General features: G+C 38.5%; 1 protein-coding gene across 1 annotated transcript in view; it reads left to right on the forward strand.

The window, feature by feature from the left end:
• Positions 1-14,092, forward strand: part of LOC106139266 (GAS2-like protein pickled eggs) — an 86,736-nt gene extending 72,644 nt beyond the window's left edge. Inside the window, exons 4-5 of the mRNA XM_060950681.1 lie at positions 5,580-6,243; positions 11,234-14,092. Coding sequence (XP_060806664.1) covers positions 5,580-6,243; positions 11,234-12,135 — 1,566 coding nt within the window. The 3' untranslated portion in view covers positions 12,136-14,092. The remainder of the gene's footprint in view (positions 1-5,579; positions 6,244-11,233) is intronic.
• Positions 14,093-15,772: the final 1,680 nt, after the last annotated feature.

A 15,772-nucleotide genomic window follows, 5' to 3' on the forward strand; every position in this document is an offset into this window, starting at 1 on the left:
AAGTATGATGAAACTGATTCAAATAATTTATACATATCTATTAAAAACTGTTGGCTCTGTCTACCCCGTAAGGGATATGTACGTATGTAAGTATATGTATAAAAAGTAAAAGACTGAAAAATGTCAAAATTGTATTAACTTCTAAATAAACAATAGCATCTCGATATGGCAACTTCTTAGCGTAATAACTATAATTAAGTTATGAAATTCTGTCTGTCTGTCTGTAGGTGTCAGCCCCCGCTGGCCACCGGCTATCTGTTATTTACTAATATTTAAATGTGTAAGTGAGTTTGTATTGAGTTTGCCGTGTGGTTCCCGGCACCATTACAAAAGAATAGGACCACTCCATCTCTTTCCCACGGATGTCGTAAGAGCCGACTAAGGGATAGACTTGGGATTCCTCTTTAATGTAAATCCCTGCCAATCTAAGGTCTGCCGCGCCGATGGATGCATGGCTAGGGGCGAGCCTAGTCTCGAGCGTGCCACTTCCGCCATGGGGTTGGGCGACCCCCAGGTAATGGCTAGCCTTACCCTGGCATGCGGGGCTCTGCTGGGGCGGACAAAATTTTTCCCTAGCGTCTCGTGGGAATCGCATGGATGCAAATTTTTTGAAAGAGCACCTAGATGGCGGCGATGGTGTCCGCACCCCATCACGTCTCGTTCCCGGCGGGAGCGGTATGCGGTCTGCTGAAAGCCGCTTTGCGACGATGAATGTAAGAGGAGGAATGAAGGATAAGATTGAGGAAGTATGCCAGATGATGGATGAAAGACGTTTGGATGTGTTGTGCGTGAATGAAACGAAGCGGAAAGGATGCGACGCGACGCAGCACGGCCCTTACACGGCGTATTGGTCTGGAATTTCCAGTACCAGCCGAGGCTGTCAAGGGGTCGGTCTAATTCTTTCTGCACGAATGGCTGAGTGCGTGAATGAGTATGAGTGTGTCAGCCCTCGTCTTCTATGGATTAGGCTGAAAGTTGGAATCACTCGGATCTTCGTTCTAGGTGTTTATGCACCTTGGGATGTGGGTTCGAGGGGTACAACATCAGCAAAAAGCGAAAACGAGGAGTTCTGGAATAGTGTAAGAGAAGTATTGAAAGTTACCAAGCCAAATGAGAAGATTATTATGTTAGGTGATTTTAATGGATGGGTGGGTGTAAAGCGTGATGGATATGAAAAGGTGCTTGGTGCGTTTGGTGACGAAAAGGTGAATGATAATGGAAGAAGTGTATTAGAAATTTGTCTAGAGTGGGATCTTTTTGTGTCGAACTCAATGTTTCAACATAAAGAGATCCACACCTACACAAGAGTGGAAGGTATTTTAAAAAGTATGATAGACTTTGTGATTGTAGATGAAAGATTGAAGAACAAAGTGCTGGATACCCGTGCATATCGCGGTGCTGGCATTGACTCGGACCATTTACTGGTGATATCCCGGATAAGGGGTATCTTCAATCGCTGGCGGCACAGGGTAAGGGAGCAAACCAGCGCTTTGGAAAGAGTAAAAGTAGAAAATTTGCAAGATATGGATGTAGGTAAGAAGTATATTAATAGACTGAAGGATGAATTTGAAGATTTAGAGGAAATGAGCGATATTGAAGATGGATGGAAGGAATTTAAAGAAAGAATTGTGAAAGTAGCTGTTGAAGTGTGTGGTGTAAGTAGAAGAAGGAAAGGAAAAAATCACAAAAATGCGTGGATGAGTAAAGATGTGCAAGAACTTGTGCGATTAAAGAAGAAAGCATGGCTGGATTTGTTAGCAGCAAAAGCTAACTTAAGAATGCAAGAGGTTATAGATGAAGATGTGAATGAAGCACGTAAGGAATATAAGAAAATGAAAGATTTGGTTAAGAAAGCTGTGATTAGAAAGAAAGAAGAGTATAAAGAGGATTTTGATAAAAGGCTATCAGAAGACTTTCAGTCAAATCTGAAAGTATTCTGGAAATCCGTAAGGTCAGCCCGAGGAAATACTATAACCAGAGAGCTGACTAGGATCAGATGCCAGGATGGTAGCGTTGTGAAAGGAGAAGAATGTGTACTAAAGATATGGAAGGACTATTTTGAAAGTTTATTTGAAAAAAAGGAAGGAAATAAGAAAGATTTCTGCTATAGCGAAGAAAAAGAGAATGAGATGGAAGGCGAAATTGAAATGTTCGAAATTGTGGAAGCACTTAAGAGTATGAAAGCGGGAAAGGCTGCTGGGTGTGATAGAGTGTCGGTCGAGATGCTTAAAGCAGGAAAAGGCGTAGTAGCTAGTCAGTTGTACTGCCTTTTCAATTTGTGTTGGAGAAGCGGCCGAGTACCAAAAGATTGGTGTAAGGCTGTTATCGTGCCACTTTACAAAGGAAAAGGGTCACAGCTGGACTGCAAAAATTATCGTGGTATAAGCCTGCTTAGCGTCGTCGGCAAATTGTATGCTAAGGTATTGATTAATAGAGTCAGGAATGAAACTGATGACAAAATATGGGATGCTCAAGCGGGATTTCGAAAGGGAATGGGATGTACTGATCAGGTCTTTTCCTTGCGGTGCATAGCCGAAAAGTTTTTGGCCAAGAGTCAAAAAGTCTATTGCACATTCGTAGATCTGGAAAAGGCCTATGACAGAGTTGAGAGGAATGAATTGTGGTCAGCACTTTCTATGCATGGGGTGAGCAGTCTCTTAATACGAGCACTGAAATCCTTATATGAGGATTCGAGTGCTTGTGTCAGGATAAACGGAGCGCACACTGAGTGGTTTAAGATTGAGAAAGGCGTTAGGCAAGGATGTGTTGCGTCACCGTGGCTGTTCAACCTATTTATGGATAGCTGTTTGACAGATTTGAAAGAGTCTAAAAGTGGATTAAGGATGAATGAGTTACTCGTCAAATGTCTGCTCTATGCCGACGATCAGGTTATACTGGCGTCATCAGCGGAGGAGTTACAGGAGATGGTAAACTGTATGCATGAAGCTTTAAAAGAGAAAGGAATGAAAGTGAACGTAAGTAAAACTAAAACACTGGTTTTTGAAATGGAGAAAGAAATGACAGCATGTAATATTTTGATTGGAGGAGAAAAAGTGGAGCAAGTGAAAGAGTTTGTATATCTAGGATCAAAGTTTACATCAGATGGCAAGTATGATAGTGATATTGAAAGGAGAGTGAACGCGGGGAACATGGTGAATGGAGCTTTGCATGCCTTTATGAGCAGTCAGAAACTATCCAAAAAGGCTCGACTGGCTGTGCACAGGGGCGTGTTGGTCCCGACATTAATGTATGGGAGTGAAAGTTGGGTATGGCAAAAGAAGCATGAAAGCAGAATAAATGCAGTGGAAATGAGAGCGTTAAGGAGTATGATGGGTGTGAAATTGAGTGACAGGATAAGGAACAGCGTGATAAGGGAATGTTGTGATGTGAAAGAAGATGTAGTTACAGGAATAGAAAAGGGTATGTTAAGATGGTTCGGTCATGTGGAGAGGATGAATGAAAGCAGGTTGACTAAGCAGATATACAAGGAGAGTGTGGAGGGAAAGGTCGGAGTGGGAAGACCTAGACGAACGTATCTTGATCAAATTAAGGACGTCCTGGTAAAGGGTCAGGTCAAAAGTACCCGAAACCGCCGAGCTTGTATGAAGAGAGTTATGAATGTGGACGAAGCGAAAGAAGTATGCAGAGATCGTGGCAAGTGGAAAGAGGTAGTCTCTGCCTACCCCTCCGGGAAAGAGGCGTGATTTTATGTATGTATGTATGTATGAGTTTGTATGTTAATGTTAATTAAATATTGTGAAAAGAACATAAATTAAATACGTACTCAAATAACGTAACTTGAAAATTCACCTGTCACTATTTGAATCTCAATTCTATCATTAAGCCTAACAGCTAGCTGAATGTGCCGTGTGGTTCCCGGCACAAATAGCGACAGGTTGCTAGCCCATCGCTTAAAAGAAGAATCCCAAGTTTATAAGCCTATCCCTTATTCACCTTTTCCAACTTCCATGGGAACAAAATGGAGTGGTCCTATAATTTTTTTTATTGGTACCGGGTACCACATGGCATAATAGTCTCATATCACATAATTAAATCTCATAAGTACTAATCTCATATCAAATAATAATCATCATGGTTTTAAGGACAGATGAATGCAACCTGACCACGGTTCTATGACCATAACGGGACCCCAGTCAAGTTCTGAGAGTGCCTTTGGACCGTGGGGCCATTAAGATTGGTCGATTTCGTCTGTCAATCATTCCTTACCGGGAAGGCGAACTTCGAGACAAGGCCAGGAGCAGACGAATACTAGTTTAAGTCTAAATTGATGCCATCAAAAACATACATACATATGGTCACGTCTATATCCCTTGCGGGGTAGACAGAGCCAGCAGTCTTGAAAAGACTGAATGGCCACGTTCAGCTATTTGGCTTAATGATAGAATTGAGATTCAAATAGTGACGGGTTGCTAGCCCATCGCCTGAAAAAGAATACCATGTATGTAAACCTATCCCTTAGTCGCCTTTTACGACATCCATGGGAAGGAGATGGAGTGGTCCTATTCTTTTTTGTATGGGTGCCGGTTTTGTATTGGCAATGTCTAGCCCGCAAGGGATATAGACGTGATTATATGTTTGTTTGTACAGTTTTTGAGTTCATTCGTTACAAAAAATAAAATACGAGATAACAAATCTTTTCTGTTTCTTCTCAAAAAAGAAAAAAAAGTTGTAACAAATGTTGTGTAAAGAAACTAAAAAAAAAAAGTAGTAACTTTATCCCTAAATCAGACTCTGTCCACCCCGTCCTCTTAGTCATCAGTACGTGTCTATTTTAATTGGCCCACAGTCCACACATAGAGGTTCTCATTGCAGTTATCGATTTGACCATACATGGGCCATGATTCACTCCACTTCTATTCGCTCGTTTGGCCTTACCGGTCTAAAAAGGGAGGTGTTATTAATAGCAGAGGAATTCCGTCTCAAGTAGTACGGGATGTCGGCTATAGTGTTATTTTCGAATAAGAAAGTAGGAATTTCTCTTTTTATATAGAAAGGGTAAAGGGTCAGGTCAAAAGTACCCGAAACCGCCGAGCTTGTATGAAGAGAGTTATGAATGAATGTGGATGAAGCGAAGGAAGTATGCAGAGATCGTGGCAAGTGGAAAGAGGTAGTCTCTGCCTACCCCTCCGGGAAAAAGGCGTGATTTTATGTATGTATGTATGTATATGTATAGAAAAAAAAATTAAAACTAGGTTGCTAGCCCATCGCCTAAAAGAAGAATCCCAAGTTCATAAGCCCATTCCTTATTCGCCTTCAACGACATCCATGGGAACTAAATGGAGTGGTCTTATTCTTTTTTAATCGGTGCGGGAAACCAGACGGTACACTAAACATACATATGTACATATGGTCACGTCTATATCCCTTGCGGGGCAGACAGAGCCAACAGTCTTGAAAAGACTGAATGGCCACATTCAGTTATTTGGCTTAATGATAGAATTGAGATTCAAATAGTGACAGGTTGCTAGCCCATCGCCTTAAAAAGAATCCCAAGATTGTATTAAGCATATAGGTACTAAACATACATTTTGTCCTAATTCATCGCATTTCTTTTACAGATCCTCCGCTCCCACGTGATGGTACGCGTTGGAGGCGGCTGGGACACCCTGGCCCACTATCTGGACAAACATGACCCCTGCCGCTGTCGGTCTCAGCACAGGTCCACGCTCTCAGCGCGCCTCGCCCGCCCCAACACCAACAAATCCCTCGCAGGAGCAACCGTCACTTACGAAAGGGACCCAGGCCCAACTTCCTTACCATTCACGAAAGAACCAAAATCCTACGAGCCAATATCGCTACAGTATCCAAGGTACGAGGAGCGAACTAGGGTTTACAACGAAGACCACAGAATGAACCATTACTCTTCGAACCACAGATTAAGCGAACAGCCTTCCAGTTTGCCTTATCTCGGAGATTTGGACCGGGCGGCGTCTCCTGGCAGAAGAATCGGAGACAGAAAATCTTCCTCGCCAGATCGCAGAACGAAAATCGTGACGTCCAACCATTTGGTGCCAAACCCTCTTGGGCGGAACAAAAGTCCCAGGCCGGTATCTCCAGCGCCCCAGGCTGAGAGTGCTTCAGACAATGGGTCGGAGGTGTCGGATGAAGGGTACCGGAGTCTGGGAGTGGTGGCCGGGTCCACACAGAGTTCTCCGTCAACGAAAACCACGAACAGATATTCTCTGCACAGCCAGAATTCTGTGGAGGACGCTGAGTTTATTGGTGAGTTTCATTTTATTTGATCATTCATATTAGCACGTCTATATCCCTTGCGGGGTAGACGGAGCCAGTAGTCTTGAAAGACTAGCAGACCACGTCCAGCTGTTAGGCTTTTGATATAATTGAGATTCAAATAGTGACAGGTTGCTAGCCTACAAGAGGAATCTTACGAATATATGTTACGAAATTTCCTGACTGTTTCGCTGATAGAACAAATTGCTGCACTAATGAGTACCATTTGGGTTTGCTCAATGTTGTCCGCTGAAATATATGCGAATGTGCAATGTTAGTTACTATTGTCCGGTTATCGTGTGGTCCAAGTGTAAAGCGACTAGATTCTTTGACTATTTTAAAACTAGGGACAGTGTTTCCGTGAAAATTTGGGAGTTTCTTAAAATTCGTTTACGTATTCTTCGTATGAAAAATTTAAACTATTATTTTCTTATAAACCAAAATATATGCCAAATTTCAGTGACGCCCGATCAATGTTATTAACAGTGTTGTGTTGATGTTAGCCATTAGAAATGATAATGGGTTTTAACTTTTTAATTTCTTTTGACATTGAATTTACATATAAAGTAAAACAAAAAATGTGTTTGAGTAAAAAAAAAAAAAAGAAATTGAACAAGATTTAAATTCATTCAAATGTTATGATTTCAAAATGCAGTTGGTTAATGTGATGACAATTAAAAAAAAATATATTATCACTACTGTCGTTTAAAAATTTTTTACTTATTGACATTTTCCTTTCTTAAATGTATTGAGAACAATATTGCTCTTAATTAAGAAAGATTGTTTATTTGATACAAAATGCAAAGAACATATTAAAAAGAATGACAATTTACATCTACAAATGCACCAAAAAGTCTCCGTTCAGCAAAATTGTCACAGTGCGATCTTAATCGCTCACATAACGCCATCTCTTATCACTAACGCCAAACTTTCAGCAAACATTTCGCAACGGTAGCGTCGCTGTATTCTGACTATAGTAAATGTGCTGTATTTGCCACGCTTTTGCATGTATGACACGAGTCATACATCTCGCGGCCATACACATTATGACCAGTGTATGATGGTTTCTTATTCGTAAAGATAGAAATCTCTGTAATTTATAATAATTATACATACATACATACATATAATCACGTCTATATCCCTTGCGGGGTAGACAGAGCCAACAGTCTTGTAAAGACTAATAGGCCACGTTCAGCTGTTTGGCTTTAAGATGGAATTGAGGTATAATAATTAATTTATAATAATTAATTTAGAATAATAATGTATGTATATCCTACTAATATTATAAATGCGAAAGTTTGTGAGTATGTCAGTATGGATGTTTGTTACTCTTTCACGCGAAAACTACTGAACCGATTACGATGAAATTTGGTATGTAGGTAGCTAAAGACCCAGAATAACATATAGGCTACTTTTTATCCCGGAGTTCCCGCGGGATTGACAGGCTTTCCATGCGAAGAAGTCGCGGGCGGCCTCTAGTTTTATAATATTTTAACACACTAAACAGTTATGTTTTATTTGATTTTTATTATAATTGCCGTGTGGTTCCAGGCACTAATAAAAAAAGAATAGGACATCTCCATCTCGTTCCCATGAATGTAGCAAAAGGCGACTAAGGGTAAGACTAATTTGCTTGGGATTCCTCTTTTAGGCAATGGACTAGCAACTTTTACTATTTGAATCTCAATTCTATCATTAAGCCAAACGGCTGAACGTGTCCTACTAGTCATTTCAAGACTGTTGGCTCTGCCTACCCCGCAAGGAATATAGACTTGAATATTTGTATGTATTCATTATAATTTCGGCATTCCCAAATGTTGAGAAGGATTCAGCGATCGATGCAGCGATAAATATTTCAAAGATTACATTTATTTTCATATCTTGTCGAAAGATAAGTATACTCGTAGATAAATTAAACAATCATACCTCGGTGTAAAAATATTTGCAAGTTCAGTAAACAAACCATGCTACAGTCGCCATATTTAACTTGAGCAAACACGACTGCATGTCGGAATGTCAAAACAAAACCTAATTGGTAATCTTGTAACTACATACATATAATCACGTCTTTATCTCTTGCGGGGTAGACAGAACCAACAGTCTTGCAAAGACTGATAGGCCACGTTCAGCTATTTGGCTTTAAGATAGGATTGAGATTCAAATAGTGACAGGTTGCTAGCCTATCGCCTAAAAGAAGAATCGCAAGTTTATAAGCCTACCCCTTAGTCGGCTTTTACGACATCCATGGGAAAGAGATGGAGTGGTCCTATTCTTTTTTGTATTGGTGCCGGGAACCACACGGCATCTTGTAACTCATTTACTGATATCTATTTATCTTTGAGAATTCCAAATTGTAACCTTGTGTCTTTCGGGATCATTTCTCTTAAACTATCTTTCTTCTTTTTTAGCTATGCTTTGTTGCCTTGGTTTACTCTCCCACATTATGTATGTATTTTGTCAGTATGCATGTGCACTTTATCGCACCACCAACTTAAAGTTTTTCTGTTTGGTCAGCTGGTTGACTGGTAGAGAATGCCAATGAAAACGGCATTAAGTCCGCCTTTTGTACATTTTTTTTTGTGTTATAAAGTTTTAAATAAATTAATAAGTAAGAATGACAGAATTGAGATTCAAATAGTGACAGGTTGCTAACCCATCGCCTAAAAATAATCCCGAGTTTGTAAGCCTACGAACCCCTTAGTCGCTTTTTACGAATGGGAAAGAGATGGGGTGGTCCTATTCTTTTTTGTATTGGTGCCGGGAACTACGCGGTATTATACATTCATACTCATAAACTCTTTAAATGGTTAGTAACCGCCTAAATAGAATAAATAGTGACAGGTTGCTAGCCCATCGCCTAAAAAAAGAAGCCCAAGTTCATAAGGCTATCCCTTAGTCGCCTTTTACGACATCCATGGGAAAGGGATGGAGTGGTCCTATTATTTTTTCTATTGGTGCCGGGATCCACACGGCACTAGTAATTAAATAAATAATAAATACTAACCAGTATTTCCCCGCGGTTTCTCTCACAAATATCAGATTTATAGTAAATCTTTAGAGACAGTATATTTCTCTAATTTTTTTCTACAATGCCTCAGAAAACTTTATAACTGATTATAAATTAATATGATTTTGAGGATCAAGATTATGTTAGTATTGTCAAAATGGTCATGGCGACTAAGGGATATGGTAATAAACTTGGGATTCTTGCGCGCGATGGTTAAGCAACCTGTCAGTATTAGAATCTCAATTCCATCATAAATTCATACAGCTGAACGTGGTCTTTCAGTATTCTGTTGGCTCTGTCTACCCCACAAAAGATATAGTCGTAGTTCACTTAATATGCGGTTGACTGTACCACGTCCAGGAAGACAAATGATTTTCTATAATGTCCGCACCAAAAAAGGACAGTATAATTTAACATAATAGTCGATATCGATATAATAATATTCCCCGAGTCTTTTATAATGCTTCACAAATTATCATAATTGTATTCTGTTCATAATTTGATGTAAATCAATTTTTGCTAAGTTGTTCATCATTGCGTGTAACAACTTAATTGTTATTATGATATTGTGATAAAACTGTTAGTATTTTTATGTTTCATAGAATTTTAAGGATACATTTTTGATATTCTGAAGTTAGTTTAGGTAATTTTGCATAATGTTGTTGGTTCCCGGCACTATTAGAAACTAGAATAGGACCACTCCATCTCTTTCCTATGGATGTCGTAAAAGGCGTCTAAGGGATATGCTTATAAACTTGGGATTCTACTTTTGGCGACAGGCTAGCAACCTGTCAATATTTGAATGTCAATTCTATTATTAAGCCAAACGGCTGAATGTGGCGTATCAGTCTTTTCAAGACTGTTGGTTCTGTCTGCCCCGCAAGGGATATAGACGTGATTATATGTATGTATATTTTGGTAAAAAAGGTAGGCAGTTAAAAACAATAAAATAATGAATTCGTCTGTGTAATATCAAATCCATAAACAAAATAACACCATCTATTCATAATTATAAACACGTTGTAATCCGTTGCGGGAAAGACAGAGCTAACAGTCTTGCGAAAAAGACCATAAATAAAATACATCAGTATATAATATATTCTCGAAACATTTGGCTCTGCCTACACCGTGATAGATAAGACGTGATATTCACGTTTATCAAACGAAACGCTCATTTTAAAAATCAAAAATTTTCATTCTTAGACTAAGTAGCCATCTTGAAAAATCTGCCAAATTCGGTCAATCGTCTCACAATACATCTGTCATTGTTATCACAACCGCATTCTTTGTGGCACAATCAGATCACCCACGTGACCACGAATAAGGGTGATTCGGTCAAGGGCAGATGGTGTAACAGACGTATTGACAGCTCCAATGAGATCAGGCGTGACGATAAAGGACTTCAATTTTATATAGAATGCGCGCATGCGCATGTATTAATGAAATTGGTCAATCATTGATAGAACAATTAATAAAACGAGAATATCTTAAGTTAGTAATTGCCGTGTGGTTCCCGGCACCGATATAAAAAAGAATAGGACCACTCCATCTCATTTCCCATGGATGTTGTAAGAGGCGACTAAGGGATAGGCTTGTAAACTTGGGATGCTTATTCAAGGCGATGGGCTAGCAACCTGTCACTATTCGAATCTCAATTCTATGATAAAGCCTAACAGCTAAACGTGGCCTATCAGTGTCTTTAAGACTGTTGGCTCTGTCTACCCCGCAAGGGATATAGACCTGAATGAAGTTAGTAATTATCTTTTCAAAAAAATCCGGAACGACAATTATTCTTGCCTCATCACATCATTAATCGTCATCATTCTTTAAACTTAAGATTATTTTTCTGGAAATTATATTGTACCACGTACTAAATTTATTCAGGAATTCTCTATATTATAATACAAAGATACGAAATTAGTTCACGAGAATAAAATAAAATGTTTAATCAAATAATCATCTTTATTACAGAGCGTCTCGACCACGATGACGGCTGTCACATGGAGAAGAACGACCGAGTCGATGACTACGTGAGTCTCAGCACCGGCCTACGCAAGACTGACTTCTCAGAGACCTTCTACGGCGCCAAGAAACCTGGCTCCTTCGAAGACAAGTCCAACAGAGCTAGTCCCGAAAGGGCAGTAGTCGCAGAAAGTAATAATTCCCCAAGTAAAAGCTTAAGACCTTCTAGAGATATGATAGATTCACCCACGAAGACTCTGAAAGGTCGACAGGCTAGCAGGATTCCGCATTCACCAGTCCGCGCCAGGACTCCAAGCCGAGGGAACACCCCAAGCCCTAAGCATGCGCCTAATCTGCAGACATCACCAAAACTAGCCCCGAAACTACCTCCCACAGCAAGGAATACTTGGGGGGGAAGGACTGCTCCGAACCAACCTAAATCAAAAGCTAGACCTACGATTGGGGCAGATACTTTTGATAACCCGAATAAGTCGCCTAAAGCTAAACAGAAGGTACCACAATCTGAAGCGTTTAAAAGGAATTCTCCGTTGAGAGCTAGCAGCGCAACCCTACGGTCACCGCCGAACAACAAGCCACTCAGTCCACTATTAGAACAGATCTTGAGATCAGCCGAAACGGCTAAAGACGACGCAACAGTTTTAGAGAAAATGAAGGAAATTATTAGAACTTATTCCAAAGGAGAGGATTCTTTGTCCAGGGCTAGTTCAAAAGATTCAGATTACGCTGATTTCACGTCGGCTTGGGTGATGTCCGATGGGAAATTGGAGAGGTCTACCAGCACTCGGCAGCTGGCGACGCCCAGGAAAGACCAAAGGAACGGACCTTCAAGGATTCCGGCGCCTGTGTCGCTTGGGTGCAGGAGATCAACGTCTACTTCTCAATTCCAATGACAGGGATCCCAGAGCAGCGACGGCAAAAGCAGCAAGTGATGACTGTGTCAGTGGTCACAAACTCGAGGCTCGTAAAGTTGGATGTGACACAAATGTTGTGAGCGATCGTGTAGTTACAATTGGCAATAAGGTTTTGAGAGTTTTATTGGAGCCAGATAGAGAATTATTGGCATATTTACTGCCTAAAATATTAATAATATTTAATCATATCTTTCTTAAAGTAGTTGTAGTCTACTTTGCTCTTTATATTCTTCTTTAGAAGGTGATTTTAATTCAATTACATGAATTTCAAATACTTCTATCTAACTTAGTTTAGAAATACTAATTTAGATAAAAACTAACAGTCTTCAACTTTTATCTATAAGTAATTGAAATAACTTGAAAAAATGCAAAATCTTTTAAGGTTTCGCATGTTTTGGATAGAAGGTTTTCATCAATATCAAGCTCTAGAAGACAACTAAATGATGGTGCTAAGAGAAAAATCGTATGTCATTTCATTGTATTTTAAGTTAGTCTAATATTGACTTAAAAAAGTTAACTTGCTAGGTGTTTATCGCCTAGATTTTTTTAAGTTTAAGTTGAAATATGTTTTACATCAAGACAATTAATTTAAGTACCAACCAAGTGTATTGTAATGACGAAATTTTATATTTTAGTTTTAATAATTTAGTCGGTAAGACATGTTTCTTTTATATATCCCGGCGTCTCTAACATTTAAATTAACATTTATAGGCGTTTGGCATACTTGCATTTAAAGTGTATCATTCCACATTGAAAGCCGGGAATAAATGGCAATTTTTCTTTATTTTTGTAATCTGTAATCTCATTTCTTCTTCATTTTTGGAATGTGGGTTGTGACGGGGATCGGAGCTTATAATCTATTTGATAAACACTTTAAAATAATTGCATTTTTTAAAGTTAAGACCGCTTGGTTTTAGCTAATTAAGATACATATAATTAAGATTAGAATATTTGAATCGTATACATCCATCATTATACCTCATTCAGTATACCAGTGATGAAAAATAAAATAAAAATATTTTTTCACTAACATTTTATTGAATTTTAATGAACAATTTTTGAAAATCTTCATGTAGCCGTCCGAATTCATATACATAAATTAATATACCATGAACATTAATAAATGAATTTCGATGCTTCATTCATATTAATGTATAATTTAATGTTGAATTAAATTTCATGATTGAAGTGATCGTTATAGTTTTTCGCTATAATTGTAAAGCCTAAAAGAATATATTATGTAATAAGTTTTGTCGCAAAAACTTAAGCATACTTTAAAGTTACTAAAATATTTAAACGAGTTAAACTTTAAATTTTGCAAAAGTTTTTAATAAGGTGTAAAATGTAATGCTCTGCCCGCTATCTTACTTTGAAAATATTTCTTAATCTAATTTTACTGTTATTATATATAATCACGCTGATGAAATAGAGAACAGCTTTTTTTTTCAATCAAACAAAATATGGTGAACATGTGAATTTTTTGGACAATAAAAATTGTATTTGAAAATCAAAACAATAAAAAACTATAATTTGTTCACTATATTTTTTATATAGCTTTGCTATATTTCTAAGGTTTATATAATACTGTTTAAAGTTTGTCAACCGTAAAATGTCAACAAATAAAAATATACCTACACTTATTAATATAAAAATTCTTACAATTAAGGTTTAGAGTCAGGGATCGATATACGAACGTTAACAAGACATTTATCTCATTCCCTTCTCTTACCTTCTAGCAGAATAAGAGCGAGACAGTAAATCTGACATATAACCTTATCAGTACAGTCCGATCATTTCACTACAATATTTTTAATAGAACAATTCTAAACAGTATTATGTGCTCCCACGAGGCTGAGGTGATCTTAGTAATACTTTTCAGACGTTACCAGTGTCTATGCCATAGAGATGTTTATCTGAATAAATCTTGAGACATTTATCATTGTTTCTTTTATAAGCTATCCTACGCAGTTCTTGAAGAGATTACAACAAATTAAACAGTTAAAACTTTAAATTAAGAGGCAATAGTGGATTTCAGAAACCGTATTAGAAAGATATCTACTAAATTGTGATAAGTTTAATCATAGACGGAACTTATTCCTGAAATTTAGATAATAAAATGTGTCACAACTTTTGAAATAATAACTTTACTTACATTCAATTTAGAAATAAATTAAAATTAGATTCCCATTTTAGACGGAGAGTAAATTTGTAAGACGAACGTGTCTTGATCAGATGAGGGACGCTCTGATAAAGGGCCAATTAAATGATACCTACCCAAAGCTGAGAAGCCTGCATGAAAATAATGATGTTAAAAAGAAAAAAGTAAATGTCATTTTCCTGCCGTGTGGTTCCCGGCACCAATATAAAAAAGAATAGGACCACTCCATCTCATTTTACGTGGATGTCGTAAGAGGCGACTAAGGGATAGACTTTTAAACTTGGGATTCTTATTTTAGGCGATGGGCTAGCAACCTGTCACTTTTTGAATCTCAATTCTATCATAAAGCCAAACCGCTGAACGTGGCTTATCAGTCTTTTCAAGACTGTTGGCTCTGTCTACCCCGAAAGGGATAAAGACGTGACCATATGTAAATATGTATCTTGTTGGATTTTAAATGGCTTTAATAAAACAGCCTTTCGCTTATCATAAATATTCTGACAGCCACTTAGACAAATCTAAGAGATTACCGTACCTATTTTAAAACTTCATTGCTTCATGTTTCAACTTCTACAAATTAAAATATTCTCTCTGAATCCTGCCATAACCTTGTCACATGTCAAAAAACTTAGCAAAAATTACAGATGAATATTTTTTATGACTATATAATAAAAATATCCCGGATCCCGTAGGATGAAGACGGCAGTTGGCGAGTATTACTTTAATTACTGGCAGACCGCTGTGTTCGTTCTCATCTTATTTGTTCTGTATACGTCTCTGAGGGGCGCTCTCAGAGCGGCCGGGTGTTGATTGCAGGCAAGCTTATAAGTCCAGGTTCTTCTTTATACATACATACATACATATGGTCACGTCTATATTCCTTATGGGGTACCCAGAGTCAACAGTCTTGAAAAGACTGATAGGCCACGTTCAGCTGTATGGCTTTAAGATAGAATTGAGATTCAAATAGTGACAGGTTGCTAGCCCATCGCCTAAAAGATGAATGCCAAGTTTAATAGTGTATCCCTTAGTCGCCTTTTACGACATCCATTAGAAAGTGATAGAGTGGTCCTATTCTTTTTTCTATTGGTGCCGGGAACCACACGGCACAGGTTCTTCTTTATCTAAGTAAATTATGATTTGAGTGCGTTTGACCTGAATCTGCCTTGCTTACCACTAGGTAAGCAAGGTCCTTAGTTAGCTAAATTTCTCCCAAGAGCAATCAAACTGAAACGCGGGAGTGATGTTTCGGGCTTGACCGTCGCAAAGGGAATGTGATGCCTGGGGAACCGCACGGCAGATGTTGTGTCGGAGGTTGTATTTATGCTCTGTAGTAACTGCTGTCTCAATTTAGGATTTTCGCTATTGCGACTTGTAGTTTGTAGCTTTTACGAGTCCATTACCACGGTACACTACTTTCGCAAACTTAAAGTTCCTAACAAATTCCCTTAGTTTCGA

Source organism: Amyelois transitella, chromosome 22 (genome assembly GCF_032362555.1).
Source record: "Amyelois transitella isolate CPQ chromosome 22, ilAmyTran1.1, whole genome shotgun sequence".
In the NCBI taxonomy this organism is placed as follows: Eukaryota; Metazoa; Arthropoda; class Insecta; order Lepidoptera; family Pyralidae; genus Amyelois; species Amyelois transitella.